Below are 23,484 nucleotides of genomic sequence, written 5' to 3' on the forward strand. Positions count from 1 at the left end.
GCCCATCGCCCACACGACGCAGATTCCCTGCCTCCAGCCTCCAGATGGGAGAGGCTGCTGCATCATAGCCAGCCCTGTGGTGCCAAGAGCCGCCAGCTGCTACGACGCCTTGGACGAGCCGTCCCCCGAGGTAAAGTTCATGCTGTAGCCGCCAGACTTTTCGTCCTTTACCATCTGGAAGTTGTCGGTGCTCAGGCCAAACGGCTTCAGGATGCCGTCGCCCAGCGTCTTGAGCTTGCCCCACATTTCCGACATTTCCTTCTCCCGCGCAGCCTTTGTGCGAGGCGGCAGCGCAGCAAGCTGCCGGCGAACAGTCCGCGCATCCGCCGGGCCAAGGCCAGGCATGTCCGACAAGAGCCGGTAGTCGTCCTCGGCGCCGGCGAGGTTCTGCCATCCGCCAGCCTCGCAGCGTGCGCGGGCGCGCCGCAGCAGCGCCTTGGAGCGGATCCTCAGGATGTCGGACCTTCGCGTCTCGGACGGCGACGAGGCTCCCCGAAGCGCCGGCGCCGGCGCAGCGCGAGACGCCCCCGAGCTGACCACCTCCTCCTCAACCCCGTCGTCCTGTGGCGCTGACTCAGTCTGCGCGGGGGGTTCGTTTCCGGCCTCTTGCACGCTGTCCTTGGCGTCCGCGCCCGCGTCTGCGTCTACGCCTGCGTGCCCCGGCTCGGCCTGTTCCAGGCTGTCGAGAGCCTTGCTGGCGATCTTGATGGCGTCACTCCACTGCTCCTGCTGCAGGTGGCAGGCGGCCATATTGCTGTGCAGGACGGCGCGCTCGTAGTGCAGGTAGTTGGGGCATGTTGCCACGGCGTCTTCATATCTGGATAGGGCGTTTTCAAAATCCCCGGCCGAGTATAATTCGTTGGCTTCAGCTTTGATGGCGTTTGACTCTTCTAGTAGTGCCTGGGGGGGGGGGGGGGGGGGCCAAATCAGAGAGGGAAAAAAAAAAAAAAAAAAAAGTCAAATTAGGACAGCATAAGACGCTTCGAGGCATCGAGAGTCATACCTGTTCCTCTTGTGGAGAGAACTTGACCACCTCGGGTTCCACAGTTTGCTTTGGCTGGTCGCCCGCAGTGCGGCTCGGGGGCGTCATGCTCGGTGCAAGCCTGTCATTGATCTTTGGTCCGTCGCCGGGGATGCGAGTTCACTGCAGTCGAGACAACGGGCAACAAGCCGACGGGATTGAAGAACCACGAAGCTTGGTGTTTCCGCTGTTGGGAGAAGCAGAGGCAGAGGCGGAGGCGGAGTGGGGCCAACGGTGCCAGAAGGCAGGCAGGAAGGCGCTGGGCGCTGGCACCTGCCCTCCCTTGCACTTACTTGGCTGACGGGGCTCGCTGAACCACGGCTATTCAGCGGGAGGCCGGCGATGCATCCACGTTGTCGCCGCCGCTTGGCTCGGCAGGACAAACGAAGGGCCTGGCACCTTGTGGCCCATGCGAGACCGGAAGCTGTTTGTCGGCAAAGGGGAGCGCTCTTCACAGCGTGCTTGTGCTTTTCTTTCAGTCATTCGTTCGTCTCGCCCATAGAGTATAAAGATAGATGTGAGTTATCCCATGCCGCCTCGCACGAAACCCACAGTGCAGATTCTGCAGCACAAGCCTAGGAGGGATTCCGTCGTCCTCAGCTGACGCCTTGTTGCAGCATACCCCTTTGCTAGATTGCGTCGGAAAGTCTCTTGAGAAGTGACAAAGGGAAAAAGAGAGCAACACGGAAGAAAAGAGGAGAAAAACTAATCATGGCGCCGAGCACAGAGCAAGTCCACGTTCTTGGTCCAGCTCGCAACGTCGTTTGCTAACCTTTCCCCCTCAAAGCTTTCCTCCCGTCCGCGCGTGTCTCTTTGACATGGACGGCCTCCTCCTGGACACCGAGGACCTCTACACGCAAAGCGTCAACGCCGTCCTGGCGAGATACGGCCGCCCCCCTTTGCCGTGGTCTGTCAAGTCCAAGCTCCAGGGTCGCCCCGGCCCCCAAGCCAACCGCATCTTCGCCGAGTGGGCAAAGCTGCCCATCACCATGGACGAGTACACGGCCCAGCTGCACGTCTTCCAGCGGGAGCTGTTCCCCCGCGCGAAGCCGCTGCCCGGCGCGGCCGCGCTGCTGGCCAACCTGCCCCCCGGGGCCAAGGTCCATGTCGCCCTCGCCACGAGCTCCCACGCCGCAAACTTCCGGCTCAAGACGGCGCACCTGCACGGCTTCTTCTCCGCATTCCCAGAGCACAGGCGCGTGCTCGGCGACGACGCCCGCCTGCAGCCCGGGCGGGGGAAGCCTCTCCCCGACATCTTCCTGCTAGCTCTGCAGACCATCAACGACTCTCTGCCGGCGGGCGAGGAGCCCGTCACGCCTGAGGAATGCCTCGTGTTTGAAGACTCGATCCCGGGCGTCGAGGCGGGCAGGCGGGCCGGCATGCGCGTCGTATGGGTTCCGCACCCAAAGCTCAAGGAGGAGGTTGCCGGTCGCGAGGACGAGATCCTGGCGGGACGGGCTGGCGAGGCGGGAGACGTGGACATGCATCAGGTGGGAGAGGTGGGAGATGGCTGGGCCGAGGAGCTCGCTACCTTGGAATCGTTTTCCTATGAAAAATACGGCATCGCCGTCCCCGCCAAAGCCACGGCGAACTGAGGGCATTATCTGAGGCATTGGAGAAGAAGCTTTGCCAGGGACATGGAGGGGCGAAGACTACACGATGCAGATTAGGTTGAATTTTTTTTTTTTTTGGGGGGGGGGGTTGCGAATACATTGACATGCATGGTACAAAGTCTAAACTCGTGGCCGTCGGCGACTTGACGAGCAGATTTCCCTGGAAAGGATTCTGAAGCTGAGTGCTTTTTCTTGCTCGCTTCTTTCTCCGAGTCATGGACTCTTCGGCGACTGACAATGCAATCAAGGGGGAGTGCATAGATGCACAAGCGCCCAGCCACTTCTTGGCGATATACCCGTTCCGATTCACTGCCGTGGACTGATGCTCTCGGAATCAGAGAGACCAACGGCGAGTGCTTCACTGGTGGGTGGCACTGGATCCCTTGGTCTGGTCACAGGGACCGGCGTTTCCTAGAACGGCGTTCCTTACTAGGAGGTAGTCAGGTTTTGCGCTGCCATGCTGGGACGCGGACCGAGTCGGTAGGACTCGCGGCACTCGCTGCACGCTGGCTGCTACGCCCGGAGCTTGCGCGAGCGAGCCATGACATTCCAAGCCGCGCCCGAAGCCCAAAGCTTATCCTCTGGAAAGGCCCGCCTTGGCTACCGTGTTACGTATGCACGTTGGGATTCACAAAAGGTTTCGGGCAACTGAAAAATGACTGCATCGCCGCAATAAGCAGTAAGCAGCAACATCTGCCGACGTGTCTCTGAGATGAACGGCCCACGAGAGAGTGGCCGCTCGAGCAAATGATGGGGCTCAGCGTCGACTTGGCAAAGTTAAGGTTTTTGCTTCTCACTTCTCAAGCAAAGTGGAACAGCTTAGCAGGCCGGCCGGCGGGGTCGTTGAGCTCCGAGAAAACGAGAAATAAATGCAATTAATCATCAGGGATCGAGGGGGGGGGGGGGGGAAAGGGGCGGGCGGGTTCAATCCTCAGCCCGGCAACAGCCGACACGGAGCTTTTCTCTTCCCGGTCAAAAAATAGGTTTAAGTTGAAGGAAACGAACCAACGCCGAGATGCGGCGGGGGTGACTGGATCGCAGGTGGATACCACCACCAGACGGGAGCGACATGGTGGTGAGGACGATGACGGCGCCGAGTCTGTAGCGGCCTGCCTGTGGGCAGGGAAGGCACGGGGGCTTTGCAATACGAAGGCGGGTGCGGGTCGCAAATCTCGGAAGCTTGCAGAATGCCGAACTTCCGATGGAGTATGGATGACGGAGTGCTGCGCACAGCCTGGTACGGTACGCGGTACGCAGTACGCAAGACGAGGTAGTGAGAGGTAGAAGGTACCTGATAGCAAGTGCTTTGAGCGGCAGCCGATGTGGCGTAACGCCCATGCGCGCGATGCAATTGCCACCCGTTGAGGAATTTTCTGCTCCTGCTCTGCCTGCCTTGGGATTCTAGCAAGGAATATTTTCTTAGCATCATGGCTACGGCCTTTTCATTTCTTTTTTTTTTTTTTTCCCCAATCCTTGCAGCTGCAGCCCAACAAGTGCAAGTACGACGTATCCGCAAGTACGACGTATCCGCAAGTTCACCGGCAAGCCCGTGGCAAGGAGCTGGGGGGTGACGTTGTCATGGGTACCTGGATACTCCCTGCATGAACGCCGAGGTACCTGCAGGCACATGGTGGCGTGTGTAAGCATTTTTAGCGGTGCCTCTGGAAAGGCTCGTGCTTGGCAGGGGCCGTTGCAATGCCCCCTTCATCAGGGCAGCATGACTCCTCCAAGCCCGCCATTGGCTGAACGCAGCTCAACGCCAATTCCCCAACGTCCGCCACGCCAACCCTCCTTGACAACCTCGACTAACCCTGACAACCTCGACAACCTTGACAACTTTGACAACCCGGACGACCAGGAAGAGGCGAGTTTTGCCGTTTGCGCGCCGTCACTGCCATGTATCTTCCCACGCTGCATGCAGTCGACATGTGGATCGCCAAGCAACTGCCTGACCTGGCGGTTGATCAGCCGGGCTCGTGTACGAATCGCTGCCCATGCCGGCACCAGGCCGATGCCTTGTTCATATTGGCATAGCCGAGATTGGCAATGGCCAGCCCGTCCGTCTGTTCACGACGCCAGCGGTGACAGATGTCTCGGCTTGGAGCAGAGCCGCCATGGAGCATAAAGTCGAGCCGCATCCCCTGGAAAGCATCCCTTTTTTCCCATCACGATATCAGCTATCAGTAGTCGAGGATAGTCAAACAGCCTGCAGGTTGCTGACTGATTCCCCCCTTTTGCACTCCATTCCCCGGATTCCCATCACAAATACAAGCAAAAACTGTTTATCCATCCACTATGCGGTTCACTGCTGCTGCGGCTTTCCTCGCATCCACGCTGCCGCTGGTTGCCCGCGCTGCTCCAGCGCCTGCGCAAAACACACCACAGACTGATTATGATGCCATCATTGTCGGCGGCGGCCCGGCAGGGCTGAGTGCTCTGAGCGGGTTGGCCCGAGTACGCAGAAAGGTGCTGCTGATAGACTCGGGCGTCTATCGCAACGCCGAGACAAGATACATGCATGATGTTTTGGGGTTCGACGGTGAGCATCCTCGAGGCGACTCCTTGCCCCTCTTCTTCGATTAAACCCCCCCCCCCCCTTTCCCACCCCAGCTGACCTTTTTTCCACTAACTGGGGATGCTCGACAGGTGTTAAGCCAGACTATTTCCGCTGGGCGGCTCGGCAGCAACTCTCGCACTACGACACAGTCACCATGACCAACGGCACAGTCTCAAGGATCCAGCCGCAACAGAACAATGCCTACTTTACCGTCACGAGCAAGGATGCCGCCGGCAAGGAGCAATCCTTGACGGCCAAGAAGATCATCCTCGGCACGGGAATCCGGGACCTAATCCCCGACACGCCCGGGTTGCGCGAGAATTGGGCCCAGGGCATCTTCTGGTGCCTGTGGTGTGATGGCCACGAGCACGCCGACCAAGCTCTCGGCATCATCGGCCCGCTGACCGACGTCATGGGCGACGTGCGCAACGCCCTCACCCTGAACAAGGACATGGTCGTCCTGGCCAACGGCACCGACACGGCGGCCAGCCGCGACGCCCTCGACAAGGCAAACCCCGGATGGCAAAAGTTCCTCCAACTGCACAACATCAAGGTTGAGAACCGAGTCATCAAGTCCATCGAGGTGCTGGAGAAGGACAACGGGACCTCCAGCAACGCCAGGCTGCCCTCGCAGCCCGAGCACTACCTCTTCCGCGTCAACTTTGACAGCGGCGAGCCTCTGCTCCGCAACGCGTTCCTGACGAGCTTCCCCAACGAGCAGTACTCGACGCTCGGGCAGGACCTCGGGGTGCAGATGGTCAGCGGCAGGCTCGCGGTGGATTCCACCAAGGGCTTGATGACGAGCGTTCCGGGGGTGTACGCTGTGGGGGACTGCAACTCGGACGGGGTGACCAACGTCCCGCACGCGCTGTTTAGCGGCAAGCGGGCTGCGGTGTATCTGCACGGTAAGAGCTGTCGGCGCGAGTTTTGTCGGGGGGAGCACGTTCTCTTTTTTTTTTTCTTTTTGCTGACTGCGTGTTCAACAGCCCAGCTGGCGCGGGAAACCGCCTACGCGGAGACTGGCGAGGTGGCGCGACGAAGCATCCACAAGGAAGCACGCTGGCTGTGGGACTTTATGAACCCGCAGCACGACATGTTGAACGGCGGGCGCTTCAACCAGTATGGCCAGTGATGATGTGATGAGTTGGTGGGGGGGGGGCAAAGTACGGGAGACACGTAATGAATCGTGGAGAGGTAAAAGTACGCAAGCGGCGCATGTTGTGTTAATATTGTAATGTACATTGGACGGGTGGTCGGCTCATTTTCGCTGGACTTGGGTGAAGGCAGGGAAGTACGGGTTCGATGGATGCCATCGTGTTGAGCATGTGGTTGAAAATAAAAGTAGACATGAGCATCTCGGCCACGACAGTTATAAGTGGTTGAAACAAAAGTAAATAGACATGATCATCATCACTTTCTCGCCTACCGACTGAGTCGTACAGGTGCTCCAGCAGACGTACACAAACGTCAATCATCACCATCTCGACCACCGGTCATACCGCCACTTGAAAACACAACGGCATCATCTGCATCACAGCTAACGGACAGCATCACAGCCCACGCGCTCGCTCGGGAAATCGCAAAGCATCATGCCCACCCATCACCCGCCCCCAGCCCCTAGTCCTAGTCCTAGTCCTAGTCCTAGTCCTAGTCCTAGTCCGAGTCGGAGCTGGAGCTGGAGCTGGACCCCAGCCCCCGCGCCCCGTGCTTCTTCTTCTTGTCCTTCTTCTTCTTCTTCTTCTTGTCGAGGGCGTGCTCGAGGACGTTGGCGCCAATGGCCCCCGCGATGGCGGCGCCAGCGGTGCCTAGGAACCCCCCGCCGGCCTTGTGGGCAGCCCAGGCGGCGCCGCCGCCGCCGACGAGGGTGGCGCCGAGGCCGCGCTCGCCGTCGGGGCCGCCGGGGGGGCGGAGCCGGGGTGCGGCGCGGAGCCGGCGTACTCGTGGGCGGAGCCGGCGCGGGGGTCGTGCTGGGGCGCGTGCTGGTGCTGTTGCTGGTGCTGGTGCTGGTGCTGGGGGTGCCCGTACGTGGGCTGCTGGGGCGGGTACCCCTGCTGGTGCTGCTGGTACGGCTGGTGCTGCTGGTGCTGCTGGTGCTGCTGGTGCTGCTGGTGCTGCTGGTACGGCTGGTGCTGCGGTTGCTCCTGGTACGGCTGGTACGGCTGCTGCTGCTGCTGCTGCTGCTGCTGCTGGTGATGGTACGGCTGGCCCGGCTGGGCGTGCTGGCCCTGGGCGTACGTGGGCTGCGAGGGATACCCCCCGTAGTACTCTTGGTTGGACATGGCGTGCAGCGCTTGGGTGGAGGCCAGCCGCGGCAACAGGCAGAGCGAGGGCGCACGCCCTTTTATATATACATTCCCCCCTCCCCCCCCCCTTCTCTTCTGGCCCGACTTGGACGCCGGCGCGACTGGTCGGGGGCGTCCAAGTGTCATCAAGTCAAGGCAAGGCAGGCAGGCAAGTCAAGCTGGCTGGCCCTGGCCGAGGCGCAGCCGGCGGGGGAAGGCGCTGCGCCACCCCACGGGGCATCTGGTGCATCCCTGCGTTGGGCGGGTGCTACGCCACGGCACACAAAGGGCAGTGCTCTGTCGTCACGGTACGGAGTACATCTGTGTGTACATTTATTTATAAAGGCTGCTCGGTCGCCGCTTGAAATGCAAGCGTGCATGCAGAAAGGCTGCTCCGTCGTCGGCTGGGCATTTACACACGCATGCGTGCGTGCGTGCGTGAATTGGGTCGTCGCTGGTGTTGAGCCGGGCGTGGCGCAGCTCTTCCGTAGCCGGTGGCACGCAGCACAAGTGGCGGCGGCGCAGGTGCCACCAGCTGGCGTCGACTCCGAGACTCAAAGCCATCGTTGACCTGACCTGACCTGACCTGACTGCAACCAAACCAACAGCAACGGCAAAGTCTTCCGTCACGTCATGTTTTCAGAAGCCGTCGTGACGCGGCACAAATGTCGCCGCGGAACGGCGGGCTGCCAGACTGTCGGGATCGCATCCAAGCCTTGTCAATATCAACACCGCCCAACGCAAGCAAGCGCCCGAGACTGCAAACACATGGCCGCAGGCAGCATGATCCCGTGCCTTGCAGAACCTCGTCCGTCAAACCAGTCAACCGTCGACCGTCAACCGTCAACCGTCAACCGTCCCCCCGTCACCGGACTGAAAACCCCCCCTTTTCTTCCTCCTCCGTCTCCGCCTTGTCGTCGGCCCTCGCCCCCCCCGCCACCCTGGCGACGGCGTCGTCGCCCACCGCCGCCCGCGCGTCCGCGTCGTGGCCGACGTCGAACCGGCGCCGCAGGTGCTCCGGCCCCAGCAGCGTCAGCGCCAGCGTGTAGGCGTACACGCACGCCATGAAGCACGCAATCACCTTGCCGTAGTCGTAGCGATGGGCCCCCCCGGCCGTCGTCGGGCTCAGCGGGAAACGCTCCCCCAGGCGCGCCTCGATGGTCGACGACGCCGACGACACCAGGTTGCCGAGCTGGTAGGCGGTGCCGACGACAAAGGTGCGGAAGGCGCCGGGCGACAGCTCCATCAGGTGGATGGGGATGACGCCCCAGGCGCCCTGCACGCAAAACTGCTCCCAGAAGGCGGCGGCGATGACGGCGCGGCTGGAGACGAAGCCGTAGGGGTAGAGCAGCGCGCCGCCGACCACGCAGCAGGCCACGATGCTGAGCCGGCGGCCCACCGACTGGCTGCAGAAGCCGACGACGGACCCGCCCGCCATGGCGCCCAGGTTGGCCACCACCTGCGTCACCGTCACGCCGTCCTTGCCGAAGCCCAGCTGGTTCTGCAGCATGGTGGGGTACAGGTCCTGCGACCCGTGGCTCATGAAGTTGAAGCCGGCCATGAGCAGCACCAGGTACGTCAGCAGCAGCCAGTGGCGCCTGAGGGCCACCTTGCCCTCGCTGAGGAAGACGGAGCTGGCCGACCGGCCCGCCGAGCCGGCCTCTTTGCGCAGCCGCTGGCGCTCCCGGAACACGCGCGTCTCGGGGAGGACCAGCCGGACGGCGATGAAGAGCACGGGCGGGCAGGCGGCGAACCAGTACAGCGGGCGCCAGCCGTGCGACGTGGTGTCGACGAGGCCGCGCGCAAAGGCGGTGCAGAGCAGGTAGCCAAAGGCGTACTGAGAGAAAAGGTTCTTCTTGTCAGCAGGAGAGGGGCATGGCCATGACAAAAAAAAAAAAAAAAGAAAAAAAAAAGAAAAGGTTAAAAGGGGGTGCCGTGTCTTGTTTGCTTACGCCTTGCTGGAGGAGACCGCTCATGAGGCCACGGGCTTCCTCTGGCAAATCCTCCAGAGCCGTGGCGGCCACGTTGCCGTACAGGCCGCCCATGGCCACGCCAAAGAGCGCGCGGCACGCGAGAAACTGCCCGTAGGTCTGGCAGAAGCCGGTTCCCTGTGGGTGCGCGGGATCAGCGGTTGGTCAACAGTCGGCAGTCGGCAGTCGCCGGACGGTGGTCGGGCGGTCCAGCCCGAGAACGAGTTCTTTCGTCTGGCATCTCGGGCCCGACGCGCAAGACGTGTGCTTACCAGCTCCAACACGATAAACAGCAGGTTGTTGACGATAAACGGCCACCGGCGGCCGTAGCGATCGCTAGCAATGCCAAACAGAATGGACCCGACCGAGCGAAACATGAGCACCAGCGTGATCCCCCACGTGATGTCGGTTGGCGTTTTGCCAAAGTCCTTGGCGAGATCGCCGACGGTCAGGGAGACGGTGAAGAAGTCAAAGGCATCCCACGTCTGCAGGCACGCAAGGGGCAAGGGCGTCAGCAGCCGATCCCATCCGATCCGATCAATGCCCCTCGCGACAAGGGAAAGAGAAGAGCGAGCGCAGCGAGCGCAAGTAAGACGGGAACAAGGGAGGGGGGGAGGGGGGGGGGGGGGGCCGGCGCAGGCGCAGGCGCACAATCACACGCAGACTCACCCAGGCGAAAAACGACAGGGCGAAAAAGGCCCACTGCTGGCCGTTGAGCATGCGCAGCAGCCTCCACGGGTTCGGGACCGGCAGCATGGGCGGCTTGAGGGTGGTCAGGCGCGTGGCCAGGTACCGGCGCGGCGACATGCCGTCGTGGGGGGCAGCGGACTCGGCGGCCTCGTCGTCCATTGGAGGGCTTTGCGACGGCGCTGGCTGCTGGCTGGCTTTCTTGCTTTCTTGCTTTCTTGCTTTCCTGCTTTCTTGCTTTCTTGCTTGCTTGCCTCGTCTGGCGTGGGTTGCGGGTTAAGCGGGCTGGGTCGGGCCGGGTCGGGCGCCAGACGGAGGACACGGCGCAGGATGGCCTTGAAGAGGGGTTACCAAGGCAAGAGGAGAGGAGAGGGCACAAGAAGGGTGGTGGTGTGTCGCGCAGCACAGCAGACCGGTCGGCCAGGGCATGGCTGCGTAGATATACGGCACACTGGGGGGCCGAGACTATAATAAGCCCTGGGTTGGCTGCGTCGATGGCGCCAATGCTGCTTATGTTGCCATGTGTCAATGTTGCGTGGACGCCGGCAGGTCTGGTGTGTGTGTGTGACAAAGTAAGCGCTTGCGCTGGGGTGACGAGGAGCCGGCACCGGCCAGCCAGCCAGGCGTCGGGCGGGCAGTCGTCAGTCGCCAGTCGTCAGTCGTCCGGCTCGGCTGCAGCTGGCGGCGCGCCATAGGCTCCGCCAGCAGGCCGGGGGGCAATAGCGCACGTTGTGGCTGGGCCACCGCGAGCCCCGCCCCTGGCAAAACAACAAAAAAAAGGGAAAAACGCTGGGGATTCGTCAACAAGCCCAGCCAGGCAGGCCCGCGCAGCATTATGCCATGCCATGCCATGCCATGCCATGCCGCACCGCACCGCATTGCATAATTTCGCTTCGCATCACGTCTGCTCTGCCGCCGCCGCTGCCTTGCTTCGCGCGCCCAGAGCAGCCGGGCAACGTCTGGACCAGACGTTGTCTTCCCATGGCGGCTGGCCGGCAGCGCCGCGTACATATCGCCCGCGCCACGCGCCATGCAATCTCGGCAATCTTGTGCCGGGGCCCCACCGCATTTGGCTAGTTTGGCTTTGCCCCACCACCGCCTGCTTTACTTTTACGTTGCGTCTTTCAAATAGTGCGGAAGTACTCCGTATATTTTTGTTTTGTGCGAGGGCACCCACCCCCCTCGTCCGACGAGACGCCGAGCCAAGCCGTCGACGGCTCGCGAGAGAGCCCTCTCGCGGTCTATGGAAAGCCCGGTGCGAGGAAGGGGGACCCCCTCTCTGCCTTTATGCGGAGCCGATGAGGGCGCGATGATGATGCTGATGCTGATGCTGATGCTGCTGCTGCTGCTGCTGCTGCTGCTGCTGCTGCTGCTCACCGCCGGGCCGAGCGAGAGCCCCATTGGCTCCTGGTGCGCCTGCCGCCGTCGCGTTTGCCTCCGCGCCAATGGCCACCTGACGCCGCGCTCGCTCAAGCCGACGCGGCAAGGGCGTCCGTCGCTTCGCTCGGCCACCTCAACCCCCCACAACCGTGGAGCTGGCCGCCCCGCTTGCCGGCTGTCAGACTGCGCTGAGCCGTCGCATTGTGTGTGCATATTTATATTCATCTGCGAGACAAGTTCCGAGCCGCCCCCCCCCCCCCCCCCCCCCGGCAAGGTGGGCTGCGGACTGCCGGCAATGCCTTTTGATGCCCCTGCGTGTGCGGGGGCGGCAACTAGCACCTTCCATCCCTCGGACCACGCAGCGACGGCATCATCAGCGGCAGCAGCTGAGTTCAAGGTATTCGCCCGGCCCACGAGTAGCCTTTGCCGGCGTGTGCAGGCCAGCTGGCCCCGCTGCCTCCGATACCCAGTCGCCAAACGCATCGCCGAACGCACCGCCGCATCGGATTGACGCTATAGGACGGACGGGCCTGCAGCCTGCCTCCGAGCCCGCTGCCCCTGGACAGTGCTGCAGACCAACACCGCACACGCGCGTCCGGACATGCCTCGCTCGGTCGCGCCTGCCGTTGCTTGACGACGCATCAGCAAGGCATCAAACCTTCACATCAAAGCACCAACATCGGCATTTCCCAACAGCCTTCTTAGCAAGCACATGATAAGCATAGCTACAACTTCTCCCTACATCATATCAGGTATTCATTAAATCACGGACCCGCCCCGCTCGGGGTGCAAAATCTTCCTGCAAAAACCCGGCCCTCACCCCGCGCCCCCTCCCATACGCCTGGCTCCCTGTTGCTCCCTCAGTTTACACCGTTTTCTTGGGGTATCCTCGACTCCCTGAATAATCCTACAAAGTCCCCCCCAATCTCCAATTCCCTCCCCCGGCCAGCTACACAAGGCAACAGCACAATGCCCAATCATCCGAGCGAGTCGTCCGCATCGCTCGAGACAACGTCCAAATCAACTCCGAGACCCCGCGGCTTCACACGTCCGTCAGTCGACAAAGAGACCGACCTAGCATCCTGCCGCGCGTGTCAAACTCCGCCACCCATAAAGGCCGCGAGATCGTCCAAATCAATGAGCTGCCGCTCAAAAGCCTGGCACAGTTCCGGCGCCGTCATATCCTGGCTCGTGGTTTGCCCGTCTTGCATCACGGCCATCCCGTTCGAGCCTGCGTCGGGGCTCTGCTGCTTCACGTCGGCGGCTTGCATGACCGCCGTAGGTGCTCCGCCAGAGGGAGGAGAGTTTGTGACGCTGGCGCTCGACACGCCCCCCGAGCCGCCGTTGATCGTCGTGACGCCGCGCCGAGGAATGGCGACGGGCGGCTCGCTGTCGCCCCGAGCGGATCCGGATACGGACCGACGGCTTGATCCGTGAGCCGCGGCCGTCTGATGGTCGTAATCCATCACGTCAGGGTTGGTGTCGGCATTGGACGAGACCTCGTCATTGATGCCGCCGCCTCCGGATGACTTGTGCCGGGTCGACAAAGCGGCCGAGTTTCCTCCGGCGGCGGCGTCGTTGTTGAGAACTCGCTGCATGACGGTCAGATGTCTGAGCCAGGTCGAGATCAGTGGCCAGGTTTCGGTGCCTTCGTGCATGAACTTGAGCCCGTCTCTGACAATGTGAGAGGCCGTCTCGGCGGCGTTTGGCGGGGCAAGCCCCTTCAGGGACAAGTAGGCCACGGTAGCGCTGGCGGTGAAGGCGGAGAACAGCATCACAATGGGCAGGCAGGTCGGATGATCCTTGTCAGCCCCGGCTTCCACCGCGTTCAGGAGCAGGATTGTGCCGTGACAGGCTGTAAAGACGCGATCGACGAGATCATGGCACCGGGGGCTCAGCCGGAACGACTCGAGGTCAAAGTTCTGGGCAGCAACGTCCTGAAGCAAGCGTCTCCGGTGGACAAAGACGGTGGCGCTGTGCAGCAGGCAATGCAACATGGCAAAGGTGTAGCCCGAGCCCATGGTCATGTGCAGGTTGATTTGGCCAGGCTTGTCCACAAACTGCATCGGCAACGAGGCTCGAAGTCCCTCAATCTTGGCAACGAGCTCGGTGCAGTCTTCCTCCCGGAACGTGTGCAGGGTGGTGGCCGTCAGCATGCTGACAACGTCGCGCCAAATGGTCGACGCCAGGACAATGTAGCCAAACTCGCCCACCTCCCCGCTCGCAGAGTGGCTAGGGGACAAGGCAGAGTGGCTAGGGGACAAGGCAGCGTGGCCAAGATGTTGAGGCAGGGTCTTGACAGGGACGGCGTTGCCAAAGGCAAAGTTGATGTCCGAGCATGGAAGGGACACGTCCGCTGTGTCTTGGAGTGCGAGAGCAGAGTAGCGACCTGGGGTGCTGGTCAAGAGGCAGTCGAGTATGTAAACAAGCCACAATGTGCGCCGGAGCGACTCGTCGCGAAGAAACTGGTCGGTCTGATCAGAGGAGTGATGGGTGTTCAAGATGCGATACATCTGGAGCATCCGAGCTGCTTGTCCGAGGTAGATGTAAGCACGCACGGCATTCCGGGATCCCCATTCATGTATGACGATGAGACATAGCGCCTGGATATCTGCCAGGTTGGGATGATCCAAGTTTTGGTTGATGAGGGAAACGGCCTTGGAGGCATATGTTTCGGCGGCTTGAGTAGGAGAACCATGACGACGAATAAGAGCCGGGGAGCTTCTGGAGATTTATCAGCACAAGGGAGTGATACGGATAAGAACATTGAGTGGGCGACGACAGAGGCTGCAAAAAATAAAGAGAGAAAAAGAAAAGGAACGGGGGGTGGGGAGGAGGTATTATTCACAACGCATCTATAGTTGCAAAGGGGCATCACGGTGACGAGAATCGGAAAATTGGGGCTGATGTAACAAGTCGGCCGCAACTCCTGTTGACAAATGCCACAAGGGGAAAAAAAATGGGGGAAACACTGACAAGAGATTCACAACTTACCGTGCTGCACAAGTCAGGAGTCCGTAGACAAGACTAGACTCTAAAGTGGCATTTTTGAGCTGTTGGACAAAAGAGGGCTTGTGGAAAGCTACACAGGCTGGGAAAGTCTTGGAGACGACCCGCTCGCATTCTCCAATGAGTTCGGGTGTCAACCTGAGGCAGAGGTTTATGTCAGCACAGTCAACAAGTAAACAGCAGAACAACAAGGCCACCATCAGACCACCAGCCCACCAGCACACGCAAGGCGACAAGGCCACCCACCAGGCCATCAGACCACCTCGAGTCTGACGCGACCGCGACCGCGACCGGCCACCGCCACTGGCAGCAGCTCTTGGGCTCAGGGAAGCACGCAAGCGGCGACGGCGGCGGCGGCGGCGGCGGCGGATGAAAAAATGAAACAGGGGTGGAGGGGGAGGGTGCTGCGCATGTGCGCGCGTGTTTGCCTGGGGACAAGGTTGCGGACGAGTAATGAAACAAAGTACGGTCGGGTAGCCGTGCAAGAACCGACAGGCCCGACAGGCTGCAGGGCAGGTGGCTCGGTGCCATGTGTGCCAAACAGCACGAGCTTTGCCGGCATCTCGGAGGGCCTTGGTAGGCTTGGAGAGGGGGGAGGGGGGGGGGGGGTGAGGGTCCGAGCCAAGAGCAGGGCCGTGGTGAGGTGTGGCGGGAAGGACAGCGCCAACGGGCCTCTGAGCTCCCGGGGGGTGAAGCGCTGTGCAGTCGCCAACAGAGACAGCTGGTGGCGAAAGAGGTGGGGGGGGAAAGGGATAAAAAGGAAGGGGAAAAAACGAGAGAGAAAAAAAAAAAAAAAAAGAAAAATCGGACTGTACGGGACGGGGAGGCTGCAACGTAGGTATCGAGAATGCCACGGGAACGGCACACTTACTTTTCTGGTGTGACCTGGACGTGTCTGGCCGAGGCAGATGGCACAACGGCTTGTCTGCTGCCCTCTGATGCGCCGGGCCCGGCAGCCGGGATGTTGTCGCGCGCGGCGCGATGGGGGTTTGCGTGGCGAGCTGGGCTCTGGCCGTGATGATGAGCCATGCTCTCCGAGGGCAGGTAGCACTCGTGCATGCCCTTTGCGCAGTTCTTGCAAGGAGCGCGGCCATTTTCGTAGACGCACTTGGTCTTTCCTTTGCGGCAGCGAACACAGGCGCCGCCCGCCCTGAGGGCGGTTGAGCGCACCACTCCGCCCGAAGACATAGGTGGACTGGACGACAGCTCAGCGGGTGGCGAGGACGAACGGGGGAGAGCGGGGACCGCGGTGCAGGACCAGACAGACGCGATCCAACTCTGCCAAAGGGCAAACAAAATCAACGCGCGCGCGGTGCCTGTGGGTGCCTGTGGGTGCCTGTGGGTGCCTGTGGATGCCTGCGGGTGCCTGCGGGTGCCGGCCGGTCACCGACGACGAAATGGATAGGATGAGAATCGCGTCGCGCCGAAGTTGGTGACGATGGGAAGGGCGACTCCGGAGAGTCGACCAGCTTTCGCCGTGGGTTTTATCGGGGAGGGAAGGGGGGGGAAAGGGGAAGAGGGGGGCCGGCGGCAGGAAGGGTAAGTAAGGAAAAGACAAGGAAAAAAAAAAACAAATAAAAAGGCTTTTTGTCTCAGGCGGTCAATGACGCGTGAAGGGGAGAGGGAGAAACAGGAGCACTGGCAGTGATGCGCCGTCGGTCTCAGTCTTTCTATTCCAAGGCGTCCACGGGAGTCATGGCGGGCGAGGAGACGGTGAAGGGGGAGAGTTTGGACGGAATGAGAGATTTAAGAGAGAAAGAACAAGAGGGAAGGGGGCGGGAAAAAAAATTAGGATGACGAGGCGATGCGGGTGAGGTAGAGCGAGGTAGCGAGGCAGACACGGACGGGCGGCGGACCTCTGGGAGAGGGCGGGCGCCTCGACAGGACGGGGAGGGGGAAGGAAAGCTTCCCAATCCAACACAAAGGCACGGGCGGATCGGCTTGCTATGCCGGGCCAGGTGCTCCACTCCAGACCCCCATCAGCCAGCTCTCTGCCCTGGCTGCACTCCGTACGGTGTACCGAGTACATGCCACGCCCAAGCAAACCTTGACTCCATGCCCTTGACTCCACCTGACTGGCACGGAGCATCCGCGATTCCGCGATTCCGCCATCCCACGCAAGGCGGCTCAGCTTGACAAGCAGCGGCGGCCTGGGCACGACTCGCTTCGAGGGCCACACCGCACGCCCACACCGCACGCCCACGCCGCACGCCGGAGCCGGATGGGGCTGGGGCTGGGGCTGGGCTCGATTCGACTCGACTGCTGACTTTGCGTCCAGGCGCTTCCTCCGTCGGCCATGCCCCTCTGCCTGCAGCGTCTTGCCATCGAGTTTAGTCCCTGCGTCGAAGCCAGGTACCTAAGGTAGGTACCTAAAAGTAAGAGGTACCGCGAGTGCCTTTGGGAGGTCAACTGGCGCCCAAGGTAGCCACGGCCAGCGACTTGGTATTTCGCAATCGACAGCAAGCAGGCGGCCAGCGGCCAGCGGCCAGCGGGCAGTGGGCAGCGGCCAGCGGGCACCGAAGCAGGCTGGCCGGGGGGGGCTCCTTCCTCCCCCAACCCCAGCCTTCTGCGCCTCGAGCTGCGTTTGCCATCCAACCCCCTCTAACCGGCCGATGCGGCTGCGGGCTCGTCGGTCGTCGACCATGTTTGTTTGCAACTTTGCACCCCAAGACTCTTCACTCTAGCCAATGCCGTCCGCGTTTCTTTGTCCTGCCCCTTTGACCCTTTGACAGGGGTTGGTTTGGGTCGATGCCGTCCAACTACGGAGTACTCCGTACCCTTTCTCTTCATCATGACTTGTTGATTTTTCTGCACCCGGGTTCGTCTCCTGCCCATCGCGAAAGCGTCAAACTGACAAACAACCGTACCGTCTCCCTGCTGCCGCCCTCCGTGCTGATGACTGGCCCGTGAGAGCCGCCTTTGCAGAGACGGGTGCCTAGCCTGGGGTTTAAGCAGAGACATGGCCGCGGCATTACCCGACCGAGCTCGAGCTTTTGGAATCCGCAATCCTGTTCCAAACCGACCCAAACGGGCCAAACCAACCAGGGGCCAGGGTGCCGCTGCGCTGCCGCTGCCGCTGAGTCGTTTGACACTGACAGCAAGGTTCACCGTTCCGGTCAGTCAATCTTGGCGACTTGGGTTGGGAACTTGGAACGCGTGAGCGGAACGGAGGACGGAGCTGACCTGACGCAACAAACGTCCGGCAGGCCGCAGCTTGGCTGGGTCCTACCGTCTGACTCCCCCACGTCAATCCTCCCTCCCTCCCCCAGCCCTGCTTGGCGGCCGCGAGAAGCTATTTTTACACAGCAGCTTCCTTGGCCCGTACCGACTCCGTGCATCCTCGCGCGGGCTTCCCAAAAAAAAAAAAAAAAAAAGAAGTAGAGAATAAAAACGAAAAAGCTCGGAAAGCTGACAAGCCTCCTTGTGCAACGATAATGGATAATTCTAGACGATCAAACGGCCAATCGTGTCTGCGAGGCCATGGCTGCCATGTTTCCCGCAGGTGTGTGCTGTGTTGTCGTGTCACCCCTGGACGCGATGGCTCCTGCCAATGCGCGTTCCATTCTTGCCGTTTGCGCCTTCCGGAGGGGGAGAGGGGCTGCTGGGTTGGAGCGGGAGAGACCAGACGAGACCAGACGAGGCCGCCCCCAGGAAGGCACGGAGAACCGTACAGTGCAAGTAGTACGGAGTACCGGTGCCGTGAAGGGGAAAAAGAGAATGGGCAGCCGGGGTTGGAGGGGGGAAGGAGGACATGAGAGAGAGGCCCAGTCCCAAAGCCGGCGAATAGGCTGCTGCCCGGGGTGCCCCGGTTTGGATGGCCCGGTGCAACAGGAAGGCACCACCAACATGAGAAAATTTGCCAATTTGCTCGTCGATTCGGCCACGACGTTTGCCTTGTCATTCTTTTTATCCCATCTTTCTCTGCAAGGGCCCCTTTTCCCCTCGATATCAGATGCAACCCGCCTGAGGCGACGGAGGAGCCGATGGAATCAACATGATTATCACGCAGGACAGAGGGAGAAGGAGGTGGGGGGGGGGGGGGGGGGGGGGGGGGGGGGATGCACGCCCGCCTCCATGCCGCCTCCATGCCGCCTCCATGCCGCCTTCAAGCCCGCCTCCATTCCCGCACCGCGCGCGACAAGCAATGAGCAAGCCGACAAAGTCTCTCGCTTTCTCCGACCGCGTCAAATCGAGCAGCCCGACGGCCTTACTCTTGCTCCTCTGTCCTTTTTTTTTTTTTTCGTCTTATCATCCCTTCTTCACCCTTGTCTTTTGATGTGTGTGCGTGTTCGTGTTTCGGGGGGGGGGGTTTTTTTTTTTGCCTTCTTTCCCACTCGGAGCGCAAAGGCGTCCTGACGGGTCCCCTCACCTCCGAGCTTGAGCTTGATGGATGCCGGCGTCCCCAACCCAAGTTTCTTTGCCGAGGAGGGCTGTGAATCATGCCGGATGAAACGAGAGAGAGAAAAAAAACGAAAGCCTGCCGGACATGTCACTTTGGTTCGGGCAGCACGGTGCAGACGGGCCGTCGCATCCCTTTACGCCGCGGCAGGGTTGCAACTCATGCATTCCAGAGTCCAGACATGTCGATTCCATCGATTCATTGCCTGGAGCATAATTGGGTAATCTCCCGGTGAACTGCCCAGTTGTCCGTTCACTCAAAGCGTCGACAGCCGACGAAGCAAGGGGTGGTTGCAACCAGTGACCGTGTCACTAGGCCTCCTGGTTTGCCAAGTGAAAACAGGTAGGTACCAGACATACTTGCATGTTATTTCTCGGCAAGTACGGAGTACCTAGAGTGAAGAGGACCTCCCGAACCTTGCAGCGGCCGCTGGTGGGGCCGAGAAGCCTTGGGGCGCCAACTCAGCCAAGACAAGTCGCCGACAAACTCGTGGAAAACTGGAAAACTGGTTCGGCCCAGGTTGAGGGCTCGACGGGATTTCGCCGCCAAGGTCGCCTCGCATGCGCCTTTGCGTGGCAGCACTTTCTGCCGGCTCAGAACCCAAGAACCCAACTCGACGATCGCCTCGACAAACACGGGCTGGCTTCCGTTCGGTTGAAGCTCATGGGTTATCGTGCGCGTGCCGAATAGCTCGTGCACAGCGGCCAACAACTGGGTTTCTTCGCCGGCCTCTGGACCCATCATCGGGGCCATGCCCAGCCGGAAGTGTACTTCCCCCCCCCCCTCCCCCCCCCTCTTCCACCCCCCTCTTTGGTAGCCGTGCTGTGCTATCCACCGTGGCAAGTTTCGTCCGTGTTTCGTCCGTGGCTTGCAATCTTCCTTGTCCGTCAAGTATTTTTCCGCGTCCGAGGCTGTGATTGGACGTGCCTTGTCCATCAGGATGCTCGGACCCTGTCACCGGGCTTCCGGGCTGCAATATTCGAGCACTGAATCGATCACTCAACTTTCGCCGTCGCGCCGAGCAAGACGGACGAATGGGATTGCCATTTTCTGGGCCACTGTGGCGTGGGCCTTTGCGTTTTCCGGTGCAATCACATCCGCCATTCACGAAACGGGGCGTCTTTGTCCAGTTACTCTTTGTCCAGACTCCAGCCCGCAAGCCCCGTCCATCCCTCCAGGCTGATGATGTGCGGGAAGCCGAGAATCGTTGTCCAGACCGTACCGTACCGTCTGTTCGGCTTCCGGTTGACGAGGACGCACCTCTGAGACGGTGGCGACCCACGTTTGCCCCAAATGGCTGCTCTTGCTTTGATTCGCTTCCGACATGGCGCTCGATCCTCTTCGTTATCCCCTCCTTGATTTCGCAAAACCTTCCTTCTGCAAGCATAGTGCGCATTCCGCCGTCGGGGTGGGTTGGTTCTCCCGTGCTCCCGCGACCGGCAACTTTAGCCCCTAGACAGGGCCAGTCAAATCTGGGCCGAAACGTTGTCACCTCTCGGCGCCTGAGACCGGCGCAAATCTGCAGGGAGGGAAAAAAGAATAAAAAAAAAATAAAAGAGTCACCAAGAAGAAGGGGGGCCGCCGGTGGGGAGGGCGGGGGGTGGAGGTTGGATGCGACTCGTTCCGGGCTTCCGCATGACCAGCATTCGGTCGGCACCGTTGATTTGATTGCTCAGTCACCAGTCCGTCGGCGTATGACCCGCTGATTCGGTGCGACCCCCGTTTGTTCTGACCAGGGTCCAAACAAGCAGTAATAAGTCAACGCACAAGATTTCTCGCCAAAGACGGCTTTGCGTGCACAGATGAATCGGAGAAGTGAGGCTTTCAACTCGAAGCACTACAAAAAGCCCTGTTGATACCAACAACCATCGTCGCAGGGCAAAAAAAAAAAAAAAAAAAAAAAAAAAAAAAAAAAAAAAGGCGACTGCACAACCGTAACCATTTGTTCCTCTTCATCTCCCCCAATTTCAACATGGATATGTTCCGGTGGGGAAAGCGATGCCATACTCGAGTGTCAAGCGAACAGCCTTGCCAGGATTCAAGCTTACGTCCCAACTGACCTCGCCATCCTTCTTCAGCCTGGCCTTGGCGGTGCCCCATTCCTTGTTGTCCCGACCCTCGAGTCCTGGAGACCCAGCCCGAACTTCACCTGCTCCGAATGCCACGCCTTGAGGAATCAAGACTTCTATTCTTAGCTTCTCGTCCTGGGACAGGGGCGTTTGATCGAGCACCACGAGCGACGTGGGCTTCCCGGACGAGGCGCGCGTGTTGTGCAGAGTAATGTTTCTCGTAAAGACGGCCGTGTTCTCCTTGCTGAACAGTCCGGCTGTTGCCCGCTGGATGATGGGCTTGGGATACGTGACCTTGATGGCAGGGTCCACGCCCAGGCTCAGGGTAAAGGCTTCGCCGGCACTGCAGCGCGGCAGCGTGGTTCGGCCCATGAAGCTTCCGTCGAGCGTGAGACCCGCCCGGCCCTTGAACAGGGTCATCCTGCTGGTGTTCTTGAACCTGGCCTTGAGGTACGCCACCGGCTTGTACTTGGCCACGACCGTGTGGCTGTAGGCAATGTTGGCAAAGCGAATGTGCGCAACGCGCTGCTTGGTCGCGACCGACTTTGGCACCAGCGTCTTGAGTCCGGGAAGCTCGTAGGTCGAGGTCAGACCCGTCTCCTCCATGACCGAGTCTGCCGCTTCCGACTCTGGCTCGGAGCGGTCGTCGGCATCCTCGTCAATCATGCCCATCTCCTTCTCCTTCTCGCTGGTCATGGTCATCATCTTCTTGGCCCGGGAAACCGACCTCGGCATTTCGCGTCGATCGACCGAAGCTTCCGTGCCAGCGGCGCCGAATCCCCCGGGGGCGACGGCGGAGGCAGCGGCACTCCCGAAAAGCGCGGAAGAAGATCTTCGCTGCGCGTTGGCGGCCATGAGCGATGATGACGACAATGATGATGATGCAGGAACAGGAGGCGGGGGGAGCGGCGGCGCTATGCTACTCTCAAAAGCCTGTGCCTTTGCCTTCTTCTCCATTCTCCGGTGGCTCTGAAAGGCGGCCAAGGAGCCGACTTGGTCCGGAACACCAAACATGTCGCTCCGGGGCTTTTGCTGCCAGGTCTGCTTGTGCTTTGCCAGGTAGGCGTTTGTGCTGGACATTTCGTCATGGCTGCGGGCAATCTGTTCGTGACTCTGACCGTAGCCAAAGGGAGGCGCACCATGGGCGAGGCCGAGGTACCACGGATTCAGGGTAGGGATGGCGTCGTCAAGTCCGGAAAAGGTGGCCTGCGAGGTGGAAAGGACGATTTTGCAGTTTGACCAGGCCTCGGAGGTGGAGTTGTGGAGCTCGGCGTCGAAGCTGAGCGTGCCTGCACCGTCGACGGTGGACAGCTGCAGATCGTAGCTGGGTGCCCAGTAAGCAGACGAGGTTACGTACGACAAGACGAGACTACACCAGACGGGGGCGGCGGCGGCGGCGGCGGCGGCGGCGTCAGCATCAGCATCACTCCCCGCTGGCTTGGAAAGACGCGTGTCGCCGGAGACGGATGTGGTCGGGGAGCCGGCCGGGGTCATCACGTCGTCGGTCTCGAGCGTAATCTTGACTGCGTAGCAGAACTTGGGCCAGAACTTTTGCCTCTCGGCGCGGATGCGCTGCTTCTCCTTGCGCCTCTCCTCGCGCCGGCGAGCCTTTGTGAACAGGTCCTTCTCCTTGACCCTGCGGGCCTTGTCCTTTTCCCTTTGGGCTTTTGCCCGGGCCTTGTCGTCGATCTTTTGCAGGCGGTAGACGTCGTCAAGCTGGTCCTCGATCCGGTCGCTGATTTGTCGCAGGTCCTTCAAGCCAGACATGTAGTCGGCGTAGGCCACGGAGCGCTGCTCCTTGTACGTCTGCAGGCAGTCTTGGATGACGACGCCTCGCTTCCTGTCCAGCGTCTTGCCGTGGGCGTCAAGCAGCCGCAGACGGCTCTCGGCACTCGCAACCGCCTCGTCGGCCAGCCGCCGCGCATCCTGGAGCGCCATCAGCTTCTCCTTTGCATCCCTCAGCTCCGCGTGCTCTCTCCACCGCCGCGGCTCGTCATCCTCCTCGTCATCGTCGTCGTCGTCGTCGTCGTCGTCTGAGCCGTCCGTGTCCGAGTCCGGATACACCTGCTCGAAAATGTCCCGGTTGGGCCGGGCCTCGACGCAGACGTCGCTGATGGTCAAGGCGACGGCGCCCTCGATCTTGACCGAGTCCTCGTCCACGGTGGGGCTGAGGCCGCAGATGGTGACGTGGTTCGTGCCGGGCTTGAGGGCGACGTTGGCGATGTCGCGCCGGACCTGGGCCCTGGTGGGGAAGAGGGTGACGGAGCGGGTGGGCAGGTCTCTCAGGTGGTAGTCGATGGTGTTTACGGAGTCCATGGCGATAGGGGGAGGGGATGCGAGCTGGTGGGAGGCCGAGGGGAGGAGGAGCAGTATGGAGGAGAGGAGAGGCCTGGGGGTGGCATGGGGTCAAGCGGGCGTGGTGAAGTCTGGCGCGAAGGGGGGGGGGTGGGCGTTGGACGGCAGGGGTGCTGGGCTCGACGGGTGCTGCGTGGCGTGC

The 23,484-nt window shown here is 61.1% G+C and overlaps 6 protein-coding genes across 6 annotated transcripts; 2 read left to right on the top strand and 4 right to left on the bottom strand.

Moving 5' to 3' along the window:
* Window positions 1–99: 99 nt before the first annotated feature.
* UV8b_00218 (uncharacterized protein) lies at window positions 100–1,090 on the bottom strand (the record flags this gene model as incomplete). The annotated part of the gene is made up of 2 exons (XM_043137716.1): window positions 100–900; window positions 1,004–1,090. The coding sequence occupies 2 exons, from the start codon at window positions 1,088–1,090 to the stop codon at window positions 100–102; spliced, it is 888 nt and encodes a 295-aa protein (XP_042993650.1).
* Window positions 1,091–1,732: 642 nt separating this feature from the next.
* UV8b_00219 (uncharacterized protein) lies at window positions 1,733–2,616 on the top strand (the record flags this gene model as incomplete). The annotated part of the gene is made up of 2 exons (XM_043137717.1): window positions 1,733–1,749; window positions 1,809–2,616. 2 exons carry the CDS (start codon window positions 1,733–1,735, stop codon window positions 2,614–2,616), a joined length of 825 nt encoding a protein of 274 aa, XP_042993651.1.
* Window positions 2,617–4,929: 2,313 nt separating this feature from the next.
* Window positions 4,930–6,323, top strand: UV8b_00220 (uncharacterized protein; the record flags this gene model as incomplete). The annotated part of the gene is made up of 3 exons (XM_043137718.1): window positions 4,930–5,173; window positions 5,281–6,096; window positions 6,178–6,323. The coding sequence occupies 3 exons, from the start codon at window positions 4,930–4,932 to the stop codon at window positions 6,321–6,323; spliced, it is 1,206 nt and encodes a 401-aa protein (XP_042993652.1).
* Window positions 6,324–8,338: 2,015 nt separating this feature from the next.
* UV8b_00221 (uncharacterized protein) lies at window positions 8,339–10,292 on the bottom strand (the record flags this gene model as incomplete). The annotated part of the gene is made up of 4 exons (XM_043137719.1): window positions 8,339–9,310; window positions 9,426–9,581; window positions 9,716–9,928; window positions 10,113–10,292. The coding sequence occupies 4 exons, from the start codon at window positions 10,290–10,292 to the stop codon at window positions 8,339–8,341; spliced, it is 1,521 nt and encodes a 506-aa protein (XP_042993653.1).
* A 2,312-nt stretch (window positions 10,293–12,604) lies between these two features.
* On the bottom strand, window positions 12,605–15,707 carry UV8b_00222 (uncharacterized protein; the record flags this gene model as incomplete). Its single annotated transcript, XM_043137720.1, has 3 exons — window positions 12,605–14,234; window positions 14,505–14,657; window positions 15,391–15,707. The coding sequence occupies 3 exons, from the start codon at window positions 15,705–15,707 to the stop codon at window positions 12,605–12,607; spliced, it is 2,100 nt and encodes a 699-aa protein (XP_042993654.1).
* A 5,178-nt stretch (window positions 15,708–20,885) lies between these two features.
* UV8b_00223 (uncharacterized protein) lies at window positions 20,886–23,303 on the bottom strand (the record flags this gene model as incomplete). Its single annotated transcript, XM_043137721.1, has 1 exon — window positions 20,886–23,303. One exon carries the CDS (start codon window positions 23,301–23,303, stop codon window positions 20,886–20,888), a length of 2,418 nt encoding a protein of 805 aa, XP_042993655.1.
* Between the last annotated feature and the right edge of the window lie 181 nt (window positions 23,304–23,484).

The sequence above is a fragment of the Ustilaginoidea virens genome, chromosome 1 (assembly GCF_000687475.1).
Source record: "Ustilaginoidea virens chromosome 1, complete sequence".
Lineage (NCBI taxonomy): Eukaryota > Fungi > Ascomycota > Sordariomycetes > Hypocreales > Clavicipitaceae > Ustilaginoidea > Ustilaginoidea virens.